The 13873-nt window shown below is 37.6% G+C and overlaps 1 protein-coding gene across 1 annotated transcript in view; it reads left to right on the forward strand.

Annotated features, from left to right (window-relative positions):
• The window catches only part of LOC110159892 (VPS10 domain-containing receptor SorCS1), a 473381-nt gene that overhangs the window by 379305 nt on the left and 80203 nt on the right, over nt 1-13873 (forward strand). The window contains exon 8 of the mRNA XM_055158440.1: nt 5598-5671. Within this exon, the coding sequence (XP_055014415.1) occupies nt 5598-5671 (74 nt within the window). The remainder of the gene's footprint in view (nt 1-5597; nt 5672-13873) is intronic.

Here is a 13873-nt window from a genome sequence, read left to right on the forward strand (position 1 = left end):
GCTTTGCGCATATTTGTTTATGTTCTACAGAAACAAAACTTAAAACCACATGGCTAATTTGCATAAAGTAAGCACTCAAAAAACAGCTCGCTATTATGCTCTGATGTGGTTCAGCTTCTGTCGGACTAAAGGACACGACTCGGTGGATTATATGTGTTCTTTCTGTGACAGAGGGGTGTTCTGCTAATGGTGAGTCTGTCCTGTGCTTCTATCGCATTGGAGGTGGTTCATGTTAAACTTTCAGAGATTATACATCTGCAGGTCCTCCGTACGAATATATAAATGTACATATATTTCAGCTTCTTAGCATTTTGGCGGTAAATTACTTTGCGCCACATAGACCTACATCAGCATATCAGTGTTTTCAGGCATCCACAGAGCGCCAGATCAGATCCATACTCAGATGAATTCGTGGGAGCTGGCAGCACCAAATCGTTCCGTCTCTGGAGCTGTTTTCAATCAGATTAATGTGGACAAACACTGCATCGGCAACAAAAACAACTTGAATACTTACTAGTGTGAACAGGGCTTTATAATCCTTACTATCACTCTGCTCAGTTCTCTTCTGGGAGGTCTGTAGGAAGGCTGTTGCACTGGTGCAGAAAGTCTGTCCAGAACTAGCTGGCTAACATAGCTAGCTCCGTGCTTCTTACTTGGTAAAATCCCAAAATATTAAGTTAAAATGCAAGATAAAAAATATAAAAATTGAAAAACGGCTCAGTGTGTCAGCCAGTCAGCCACAAGAGCAGCCAACCCCAACCATGGTAATCATGGAACTCTTGGCCTGGTCATGCTTGTAAATGAGAATCCATTCTCAAACATTTTACCTGCAAATAAAGGTTACGCATAAAGGTTATGTAAAAATAAATATAATACAGGAGAAATAACTTCTTGGTTAATTCCAACATATTATATACAGTACATAGATAGATTTTCAAATTATTTTATTGGTTTATAAAGCTCTTAATGGTCTTAAGTCCTATTTATTTATCTGATCTGCTTTTATCATATGAGCCTCTCAGACTCTCAGGTCCTCAGGTAGTCGTCTTTTAACTGTCCTAAGAGTCCAAACTAAAACTCATGGTCATTCATCTTTTACGGCCCCTGTCTGAGGATCTGAGGTCCGCTGCGAGTGTTCATATTTTTAAAAGTAATTTAGCTTTTAATTGAAAGTTTTACTTGTTTCAACTTAAATTATTAGTATTATTGTTATTATAATATTTGTTTTAAATTAAATTATCATTACTACTTTATTTAGTCTCCATCTGATCTTAGCTCTCCATTTTTATTTTTACTAGAACCTTTAGGAGCTTTATGTTTTTATGTTTCTGTTTAAATTGCTGTATGTATGGATGAAACAAGGGGGTGGAGTTGCTGTAGTTTAAATTACTGTCATTTTGCTGTTGCATGTGAAGCATTTTGAAAAGCATGATTGATTGATTGATACATTTGTTGTTGATCAATATGCACAGTCCATACAATCCATACAATCTGAAAAAAATATATATAAATAAAAAAACTGTTCTAAAGCTGTGCTACACGTGATGTGCCAAATGAGGGCTAGGAACAAGTTTGACAGATTTAAACACTTTGTTCCTCCTTTCACAATATGTCTTTTCTATATATAGGATACTTAACATTTTGGAACAATCAGGAGAATGACTGGACATTTTCATTTAAATCAGCCATGTTTAATTCCAGAATAAATTACTCGAAAAGACAACGTGAAAAGTCATTATTTCAAAGGGATAAAGTCACATTTGATTATGGGTTAATAAATGGCTGTTTACATTCCCGCGTGACTGCTCATGCTTCAAATGGGAGAGTCCGGCGCCCAACAGTGCAGCCATAAAGTTTCACAGCTCATTAAACTCCAGCTGTACTGTGTGTGTTAGGCACAACCACGGCCCGGCTCGTGGTTTAGGACGATGCAGGTGTGTTCGCAGACAATGGGATTTCACAGTGTCCTCTATCTGTCACAAATGTGGATTTATACTGTCTAGAGAGAGAGAGAAAGAGGAAGAGAAGTGGAAGAGGGAGAGAAGCGGAGAGAGAGATTTATTCGTAATGATATTGATCTGATAATGAGTATAGTTGGCTCTCCTCAGACAAGACCTTTAACTCATATGTGCCACTTCACGGCAAAAAGTTCCCATGTTTTAAGTCTCAGGGCGGGTGGGGGCAGATCAAGATTTGGAGATGGGCCCCTGGGTGCTGCTCTGTGCTCTCCCACTGCTCCTGACAGGTTGCACCAGTGGCATTGAAGGATGGCTCAAATATCATGTTGACATTAAAGGGCCCATTTTAAAGAGTTATTTTCTGATCTATGTTATAATGTTGTTTCCTCATCACAAACGAACCTGGACTTGTGTTGAATTCTTCTCTCAAACAGAAAACACTCTGTTCCACGTTGCGATGTCACGTCATATTACAAGACGTTCTCCACTGTGTTTGTAAACTCCATAAAATCATTTGGATCATTTCGGCCCAGGAATTGCCAATCTCTTCTGAACTAAAGGTAAAAGGCAGCAGTTAACTTGAAAACTACCACTACACGACATCACAAACTGGAACAGAGCATTTTGAGCTTTGGAGATTGTAGTGGACCAAACAGAAAGCCAAAGACAAGTTTAAATTTAATAAAGTCAAAAAGCTCAAATGAGGAAAATCATTAACAAAGAGCTGGGCCCAACTGGGGTAACTTAAATCAAACTGAACAGAACAAAACTAACCCAATCGGACAAAGGAACAGGGGAGTTTAAATACATGAGGGCCAACTAAAACTCAACACAACAGGGGTGAATTACACTAAATAATTAAGTAAAACTACTAACTTAATCAAACTAACAAGAAGGCAAACTATAATACAGAAAATAATAAGTGATAATGAAGTGACCCTAAACAGTAAAAAAGTAGCAAATAAGTAAATAATTCAGACTTATACTAAAATGTGCGCACCCAAATTAAAATATAAGTCTAAATAATGGAATTAAATTATGTGCTGTAATTAACTTAATGTACAGAAGACCCAAGAGGCAAGAGGAAAAAAAAATAAAAAGAGGCAGGTCATTTGGGCTGTTTTTTTTTTTTTTTTTTTTTTTTTTTTTTTTCACCAACTCAAAAAAATAAATTAATTTTAAAAAAATTCTAAAAAAAAAAAATTACAAAAAAAAAGTTATTAATTAATTAATTAATTAATTTTCATTTTCCATAAGCAGCTAATTTTTTCCCCGTTTTCTCTTGTTTTTTTTTTTTTTTTTTGTTCTTTTTTTTTATTTTTTTATTTTTTTTTTTCAGCCACATCAAAAGTGAAAAAAATAAAAACACTTTGAAAATAGAGCCCAAATGACCTGCCTCTTTTTTTTTTTCCTCTCTTGCCTCTCAGGGCTTTCATATTGATGTAAATGAAATAAAATGAAATAATACTAACACTGTGGAGTGGTGGCAGAGGTGTCCACCACAGAGATGTAGACAGACCATTAATAAAGGATTACTCAAACATGTGTGAATGAAACAAAACACTACTCCAGGTATTTTTTTGATGAGGTAACGACATTCTAACATGGCTAAAAGCTCACAAGGACTTTCAACAAGTTCTCATTTAGAAGCAATATCATGCAAATGGATCTATCAGACCACTCACAATTCACAATGTGACAAAGAGGCAGTTAGTTTGTGAAAGGCATCAGCTGAAATGAAAGAAGACGAATTGTAAGAAATAAAAAATCAGACACTTTAATTGAAACTGATTCAGGCAGAAGTCTCAACAGTCAAGGAGACATCACGCCGTCTCTGTCTTGCACCATATGGCAATGCAGTATGAGAAAAATCAATCCTGCTCCGTTCATCCCAAATCAGTCTTAATAACTCAAAATGAAGAAACTCACCTGACTCCGTTTTCCTCCGGTCTCAGACAGTTTACTAAATGTTTCTCTATTCTCGACAATGATATAGTCTATAATATATATTTAAATCAACACTGATGCACTTATCCAAAGAAACACACAAATTCTGTCCTATAGTCTATCATATATATTTTGATTACTGCAGGCTTTTTTTTTGTGTGTGTGCAATGACAATCATTGTACAATTAAGTTTCTATGGACAACTAACTAACAATAAAAACTATACAATATGTTCTTACTGATTACAGGCTACAATTTCATACAAGCTAAAAATACTTACAGGCCCCTTATTCCGCTATTTTCTGATCTGTGTTATAATGTTGTCTCCTCATCACAATTAATCTGGACAGTGCTGCTTCATTCGCACATGTTTAACACACAAATCCTGCACATTTAGGATATTTAAGTTCTTCTCTCAGGCAGAAAGCACTCTGTTCCACTTTGAATGTCATGTGGTGTAATACAGGAAGCACTTTACTGTGTGTACTCCATACATCTTCACTTGAATCATTTGGATAATTTCAGTTCTGGAATTGCCAGTCTCTACAGAACAAAAGGTAAAAGGTAGCTGTCAATTTGAAAGCCACTGCTTCATGACATCACAAGGCGGAACAGAACATTTTGAGCTTGGTAGACAGACTGATAAACCAGGATTGCTTAAGTGTGTGATTGAAACAAAACACAACTTCAGGTATGTTTTTGAGGAGGTAACATTATAAAATGACATACAGCTCACAATAGTCAAAAGCTGGTTAATATAGAGCCGTATATGACCTTATATATAGAACATATTTGTCTTGGAGCATCTGCATTTTCTGTTTCAGTTCTGTTCTGACCTGAAAATACTGCAAAACTGATCACAGAAAAACAACAATTAAAAAAAATAATTGGAATTTTTTTTTTTTTTGGAATCCCCACTGAACACACCACCCCTCCTGTCCTCTATTATGTGCCTACCAAATGAACAGTGTATTTTCTAGACAGTTCCCTCCCTCTCACTGTGGATCCACTGTGGACAGTTGCTCCACATAGGCCCTGATTCAGTAATGGCCACTTTGAGCGCCCTTCTGTACTCCATTCTCCTCTGCCCATTCATAAATGTGCGACTATCCTCACTGCTTTACCCTATACAGCCTATGGACAGTGCAGAATTGTATGGACAACAGCAGACAATAGTGGGCTTTCAGACATTTTGAATAGTAAAGTGAATTTGACATTTAAGTCACGCTTTTACTGTGAATTGTGTTTCCTCTCACCGCTGATAAGAATAGGGAAGTTGGGTAGGGCTTCCTTTACAGCAATTTTTTTGCTACCTGCAATAATTTTGTGCTCTTTTGTATAGTGAGTTTACTATACACGGTGAATCATTCAGAAGAATTAAGTTTAAAATGTGACTTTACCCTGTTCACAATGTTTGTTTATTTCACCCTGTTTAAAAATAAAATATGTTGCTAAACTGATGTACTTATTGATTGTTGAGGGCTGATTGGATACGTAGTTGTTAGTATAAATAGTAGAATAAATAGTGGTAGTCTAGGCTAATTTAATTATACTTTTATGTATTGTATATGTACAGTACTGTAGTGGTATACCAGACATATAAGAGATGGATGAATTTAATTCTAATGTAAGCAGGACTGTAACCTACTTCGATGCTGATTTCTCGCTAACTCCCTGCGTTTTATTTCACAGTTGTACAGCTCGGTGGAGTTTGGACGGAGGTGGCAGCTCGTGCACGAAAGAGTGGCCCCCAATCGATTCTACTGGTGAGTACTGGCACTGCGCAAAAAGGAGCACTTGTGTTATTTTCAACCCAATGTGCCTTTTGATACAGACTTGTCATATCTGTATTTTTTCTCCATAAAAGCAATAAAAGTGATTACAGAAGTGTCTTACATAAACCACTCCAACTAAGTGCAAAAATACTGGTATTTCAAGGAAAAAGTAAAACTCACGCATAGATTAAAAAAGATCAGAGGAAGTTTTTTTTTTTTTTTTTTTATGAATGGACTGTGCCACATTTTTTTACGTAATAAAGTAAAAAGTACAGATGTATTTATTATAATGCAGCTCTTACAGTCAATGTTAGTCCACCTTGTGCTGTCAGCATCTAAATATAAAGCATTTTTAATGTCCGTGAACCAGGAAGTGCTGGTGTGCTCTTAGCATGCTAGTTGGCTGCAGTCACATGATGCCTAAACTCTGTTCTGCCTTTGTTGTAAGTTGTAAAACAAGCTTATGAACTCATTGAAGTAGAAGTGAGGAATAACTTCGGACTGCTACATACAGTTAAAAATGAACTAGTTCTGTTTTGAAGTAAAAAAGAAAATGGTACAAGGCTTTTAAAGGTGCATTGTGTAAGTTTTTGGTTGGGGGTCCATCACTGGCTTGTTTCAATGGATAAGTCATTGTTCTGCCTGGAATGTTCCACAGTATTACATTAAACAGCTCTGCCTTGCATTTATTAAATTACAGGTTGTTTTACAGCTCAAAAATACCTAGAAAAACAGGCTTTCTGACTCCCCAGATCTGACCTGTAACTCGATCTGGTTTGGTCTCCATGAACACACAAAGGTTTTAGTGCCATACTGCGAATCATACATCCAGACAAAGCAATAATATTTCCATGGAGAAAAGCATTTGACAGACCTTCCACCAGAAAAGTTACACCATGCACCTTTAAGACCAGTTATTATAATGTCGCCCTTTTTATTATTTTTTCTTTCTGAGGTGTGAAATGAGTTTGCAGAGGTTTGACTTTGCAGACGCCCGGGACAGTTACGTCACGTTTCACCCCGTAGCAAGCAGGAGACGAGGGTGCTGAGGTTTTAAGGTTTTCATTATTGATGTGGGTGTCACACTTGATGCTGTGGGTGGCAGACAGTTGCATAGTTTGACCCTAGTGAGCTTCTGTAGGACAAGGCCTTATAATCAGCCCGGGATGAATTTGACACATTTGTCTGTCAGAGAAAAGGTGAGAAAAACAATCAAGGCGTTTGGACTCTGCAGCATGTTTTTATTACTTTTGTGTACTTTTTACCTTGAAGGAAATTCCAAAAAAATATGTCTTATGAACTCATATTTGTCATTTATGTGGATATGTTTTGATCCATTCATGCATGTTTGTGTAATTCTGTTTGACCCTGCATTTGAGACTCGACTGCTCAGAAAATTTCAGTTTTCACCTATCCTCTATCTCCAAACACAACCTTGTGAATGATTTTTATTTTTTTCATTTAAACTCTGGAACTGGAATATTCAAAAAATGTTGCCCATACTTATGTGCTTTTTGTCCAGAAGTATAATAAAGTATAATATAATGATCTACATCACTAAATCTAAATCATCATTTCTGATTTATTTATTTATGACAGAGCAATAAATGAATAATGTTATAACGTAATAAAAAGGCCAAATAGTAGACAGTTCATTCTCTGGAGCTACATATTATTGTTGTGCTCTTGAGCAGGACACCTATCTTGCCCGTTTGTGTGTGGAAGTAAGACCGGTGGTGGCAGAATCACCGTGCATCCAAGTGCTGCTGTGGCAATGAGTAGCTTCAGTTAATGCATGTAATTTAATGAATAATAAATACAGGCGCCATATATTCAGGATCTAGTGCATAATTTAACCAAGTGTGAAGTACACACCGTGTCCTGACACCTCTCGATCAGAACCAGGATTAACTTCAACAAATTGCGTTACAGCAGCTCAGTATCACTGCCCGGCTTATGCTCCAGTCCCCACATGCATTCAACTATTGTTCTTTCTCTGAACCACTTTTGACAGACAACCCCACATGAGCTGCAGTTTGGCACATGGTCCAGGCATTATCAGATTAACCCTTGTCAAATAGGCACAAGTCCTTCAGCTCCCTTGTTGTACCTAAACAACTTTGAGGACAAACTCTTCACTTGTTTAATACACTAACTCACTACCAGGTGCCCAGTGTTGCAAAGTACTGAATACATGTACTGTATGAATACTGAATACTAATTTTCTGTAACTGTTTTCTAGTAGAGTAAGGCTACGTTCAGACTGCAGGCTTAATGCTCAGTTCAGATTTTTTTGTGAAATCTGATGTTTTTGCAAGGTCATTCACATTCCAAATTAAATGCGACTTGTATGTGATTTCCAGTGTGAACAGTAAATGGCCCAAAAGTGTCCCGCATGCTCACTGGAGACACGATGACGTCAACCACAGCGAGCGTGCTCTGTGTTTACGTAAGTTGTCCAAACATGGACGCGAGCATTGAGCACCTGGAGATTTTAAAGTTCCTCTCGTACCAGAGCCAGAACATGAACAACTTACTTGTTTTAAGGAGGAGATTGAGAAGGAGAAGAACGAGGTTTTTGGCCATGGTGTTTTGTGGGACAGTGGCAGCAACGTCTGTTGAAAGTAACGTGTGGATGTGCAGACGTAGCCAAGAGTGGTGAGTGGTGATGTGCTTTGCTTCAGTGACACGGAGTTGATTAACAATTTTTGCCTACTTCAGCGCAGAATAGTGACATTTGTGGCTTGTTGATGACGTGCAGATGGGATGAATGCGCTTTGGCCGTTCAGACTGAAGTCGCATTTCAAAAGATCGGATCTGTGTTGTTCAGTCATTAAAAGATGAGATACAGGTCACATAGGGCCCAAAAAATCAGATTTGGGTCACTTCAGGTTGCAGTCTGAATGTAGCCTTAGTTTAGTGTTTGGTGTTATTCAGATTACAGTTATTTTCTACAATCAAAGTAACATGGTGTAACTTGATCACACAATTTAGGCTTCAAACTGCATATAATCAATGAGAAAAATAGAAAACACAGCTCTTGTGATGAGTGCTTGTATAGTTTTAGTTTTAGTGTTAGAAAACAAACGCTGAAACAAATATAAGTCTGTATAAAGCATTCTAAGTTTTCAGAATTCATTACCCTGATTGAACCATGTATCAGAATATGTTACAAAATCAGTGGTGTAGTGGGGATTTTTTAAGTGGCACGTGGTACGCAATTTGAGACTAAACCAGGAGAACTAAACCAGGACTGAACCAGGACTGAACCAGGACTGAACCGGGACTAAACTGGGTCTAAACCGGGTCTAAACCAGGACTAAACTAGGACTACACCAAGTGCTCTGTGCCGGTTCTTTCTCCTGCGGTCACCTGACAGTTTACACGGGCACGCATTTGGGCCTGTCCCAACACTCAGTCCTGGTTCAGTTCTGGTTTAGTCCTGGTTTTGTCCTGATTTAGACCTGGTTTAAACCTGTTTTAGTCCTGTTTTAGTCCTGGTTTAGTCCTGGTTTAGTCCTGGTTCAGTCCTGGTTCAGTCCTGGTCTCCTCATGTCGCAGGTCACTATAGGACAGTACTGGAGATATCATGAACCCCTGTGTACCACGCCCACTACATTCCTGTACAAAACACATTTGAATGCAGGTATTTAGTATTCTTTAAAGTACTCTTTTATCTTTTATTGTCAGCTAATCACTGCCTCTGAACTTTTCTGGCCAGCCAAACGACTTTTACAATGCTTTAAAAACACATTTGAAACTGGAACTGTATTCAATCTGCACGATTCAGATGAGGTGTTATGGACAGGTGGGTCAACCAAGCATCAACAATCCAACAAAAATAAATTATATAAAATGCAAGGGACTAAAAAACTGTTTCTTCAGAATCAACAAGAAAAGCACTGAACTATTTTGTATCTCAAGTAAAAGAAGTTTGATTCTTTTCATCTAAATATTCAAGAGGAGAAAGTCATCTGCATTTGAAAGACTCTCCATGCTACATTGGGAAAACACCAACCACTTTTGAGGGTATGACAGTTATCTTCACCATAAATACAATGACTTCTTTGATCCAAATTCATAATATAACTCTCATAACATGCCATGCAAAACACCCCGTGTCTCAACAACATCTATACTTTCAAGCTGCTCACATAATGGAGAGAGTTTGGATGGACATTTTAACACAGAAAAATCACAGAAGTTAATTTGTTTTCTGTGATCGGACTGTCCCAATTTTTATATTTTGTATTTTGTTCAGAATGTTACAAGGATTTTCAAGAGGAGATGAAGAGGTGAGACACGTGATACAAATGAGGCGCTGTGGGTGGATTGTCTCATGTTTGGACAGAGCTTTTTTCTGTGGTCCACTTCTATTCTCATCAAATCTAGAAGGGACTGGCTGGTCAGGCAACTGTACTCCAACAGCTGTTCACAAAACCTCCCATGACACTTCAGATCTGTATCAGTGCAGTCCCTTGTTACTTTTGCATCTCTGCTTTGCTAATATATAGTTCAAGTGAAGGCTCTGTCCAAACTTAGCCTCACCCAGCCTGTCTGTGGCCTCTGTATGCGCTTACATGTACACCGCTGTTCCTTTCACCACTGGGTAGAGACGATGTCAGACTGTTAACAAGCGGCCCGGGAGTGAAGGCAGCCTGGAGGGATGCTGCTGCCGACCCAGAGAGCTATTTTAGGATTTGAACCAGGTATGTGTACGTGTGTGTCTGTGTGTGTGAGGTGTGGTGCTATAGCCTCTAATGAGCCTGCGGTTGGAGGTTAGCACCATGTATAGGCTGTAGATACCAAACATGAGGAGATGAGGAGACCTAATGGGACTGGGTTGGTGGGAACCTAGGCAGAGTCCAATTAAAATGTCCATCCAAAATTTCTGCATTATGTAAGTTATTAAAGAGCTTGAGAGTATAGATAATGTTGAGGTATTGGGTGTTTTCGCATGGATCAGAGAAGTCACTGATTCAGTTATATCCAAATCTCTCGGTACAATATTATCACGATATGCATCTCACGGTACGATATTTATTGCGATATTTTGGAGAGGTTGATTGTAGATAAGATGCTTTTTTGCTTTTAAAATACCTTGACAAGATTTTGGTGTGAATTCTTACTGTCATAATCTCAAGAATTCAAGTAAAAATATATTTCTTCATGTTGTCTGCGCAGAAATGAATCATGGGATATGTAGTTCCCGATGTTTATTAGGTATTACTACGATTAGAAAAATGCATTTAAGCAGAGCACTTGTATTTCGATTAGTGCTGTCATGTGATTAAAAAAATTGAGAGATTAATTAATTATGATCTGTAATTAATTTCCAAGAAGAAGAATTTCCAAGACACAAATGTGTTTTTACCTGTGCACTGCTGACTCTGTTCTACTGGCTCTTCGACCTCGTCCACTGTGCGACTGACGCCGCCAACGTTAACATGACGTTTACATCGCTCTTACTGCGCGCGTTTTGTGTGGGTTTCCGGCAATGAGTGGAATTACCGAAAAAAAAAAAAAAATTATAAATGTGTTTTTTGTGTGTGTGTGTTATTGTCCCAACACATAAAAACAGATTTTATAATAAAGCAACTCGCATACAGAAACACTAAAGTTAGAGATAAAAAATGAGATTAACGCGATTAAAAAACATAACGCGCTAAATATGACTGTAATTAATTAATCGCAATTAATGCGATAATTTGACACCCCTAATTTCGATATACTGTGACACACTATACTATTGTGACACTTTTGACGATACCATATCACGATATTTCGTTTTATTGTTACATCCCTAATTGTCATACCTCAAAAGTTGTTAGAGTTTTCCAATCTGCTTATTTTCTGTCCCTTTGACCATAGCAAACTAGTACATGTACTATATCACCATAGTAGCCCTCATTTATGAAACTTCCATACATAAACTTATCTCAAGTTACCACCAAGAAAATATAGCATGCATAACTTTAGATACAACATGTTGTGTGATGAGTCAGGAGTGGAAGTAGCATAACAGTAGCAGCTAAAAGCGGTCAAAGCACTCACCATAGCAAAGCAAGCTGATTCCCTGGAAGCAGACTCCAGACCAGATGGGTTCCCCGAGGTCAGGTCTATGTTTTCACAATCCAATGCTTCCATGTTTGTTTAAAAAAAAAAAAAAAAAAAAAAAAAAAAGGGTTCTATACGTTACTCCGTCCTTTGAGCCTGGTTCTGAATCAGGTCTGGGCAGGTTGGCCAGATTGATTGAGCCTCCAGACAGAAGTGTAGTAGAAGTGCCCTGGTCCGTTATACCTTGTTCTGGGCAGCCCATCCTCTGCTCAGACCAAAGCACCTAACGCTAGGGATGTAACAATAACCAACATATCATGATGATCGTATTGTCAAATCTCACAATAATGTCGTGGGCTGTCACAATATATTGAATTATAAGTTCCTTTACTTAGATGCATTGTTTTATAGTGTAATAGCTAATAAACATAAGGAACTGCGTATACCATGATTCATTTCAGTGCAGACCACATGAAGAAATATGTTTTTTCCTTGAATTCTTCTGAAAAGCAAAAAAGTATCCTGTCTACAATATTAGTCTCTTCCAAATATCACAGTAAATATCGTACTGTGAGATGCATATTGTGATAATAGATAGATAGATTTGGATATCGTTACGTCCCTACTTAACGCCATTAAAAAGCTACTCTCTCTCTCTCTCTCTGCAAAGTTAAAATGACTTCAATTAAGAAGATGTTACATTGATATGAGTAAATTTCACATAAAGTATAATTATCTACCAATGGAACAAGTCTTTTTGTAGTTGAAATAGGAAAATACGCCTAGTTAGACAAGATAAGAAAAACAACACCTCTTAGGACTTAAAATAAGAAAGCCAATTTTATACTGTTTGAAATAAGAAAAAAAGACTTGTTCCAGTGGTAGATAATGTTACTTGTCAAGTGAACTCAAATCAAGTTAAATTTGAACTTGGATATTAGTTTTTGCAGAGTGGGTCTGGAGAGGCTGACTGTAGTGTTTTTCTCACACTTACCTCATGTAGCTATTATAGTCGTTTTTATCATGCACCAGATTGCAAACATTTTCTTTTAGGAATAGCAGGTTTGTGGAGCCAATCCTTAACAAATAATGATAGGGTTCAACATCATCAAGTTTCATCAAGTCTAGATATTTGTTGCAAAAACAGTGAATCTCCTATACAGTGATATGGCCCTGTCCTCCATCCAAATTTGACATCATAAAATTTTACAACAGGATTGCAATTTATGGGAGAAGTGTGTACATTTTAAGTCTATGTTGCCGAAATATATTACACACGTTGTTGAAAAGAGAAAAATCCAACACACTGAAATCTCCCCCCTCTCTGCATCCTGTTAGGGAGTATATCTAATGCCCAGCCATGAAATGTTTTGCATATGACATTACAAATCTGAACAAAAACATCTGGAGCTGCCTGCGTGCAATATTTCTCCCTGGCACCAGAGACTCAGCTCAGATTTTCTTCAATCTGTTGTGACCAAATATCCAACTGGGCTGTCCAGATCACTTTCATACATTAGGTAACATGCAGGCTGCTCTTCCCCAGTTGAGAAATAATCATGTCTCTTTTGAGCTGCTCTGGTTTGTCCACTCAGAGTTGCCTTAGCCGCCATATTGTTCCAGACTTTGCAACACTTCAGCCACTTGTCAGAATGTTAAACCCTATAAACTGTCATTTGGCCCCATGAAACTATCTGTCTGTAAGTACTGTAATGTTATAAGATGTTAACTCGCTCTGTGGACTCATGTGGGGCACTTAAAGCTGTTTTACTGTTGAAATTCACATTAAAATATAAGACGCTAATTGTGTTAGCATGTATATGGAGATTTCCATTAATGTTAGCATGGTGCTAAACGCTTGTTTTATAGACGTTTTTATGAAGTCCAGCTAATGTTAAAGTATCGTGATGCATAATTGAATTGTTTTAAGCTGCTCTGCATTGTTTATATAGCTCTACTTATTCTATGTTCATTCAAGTGTGAAAACATAATTGTAATATGCATTAAATTTTTGTATGTTACAGTTTTACGATCAGTTCTTCAGTAAATGCCCAAAATAGCAAGAGACTTTCTGGATGTTTACTGGAAAAACTGTTTGCTATCTGCAAAGCTAGTTCCTAAACATTAGTGAAGGCA

The sequence above is a fragment of the Boleophthalmus pectinirostris genome, unplaced genomic scaffold (genome assembly GCF_026225935.1).
Source record: "Boleophthalmus pectinirostris isolate CB_2022bp ecotype Guang Dong unplaced genomic scaffold, ASM2622593v1 HiC_scaffold_22, whole genome shotgun sequence".
Lineage (NCBI taxonomy): Eukaryota > Metazoa > Chordata > Actinopteri > Gobiiformes > Gobiidae > Boleophthalmus > Boleophthalmus pectinirostris.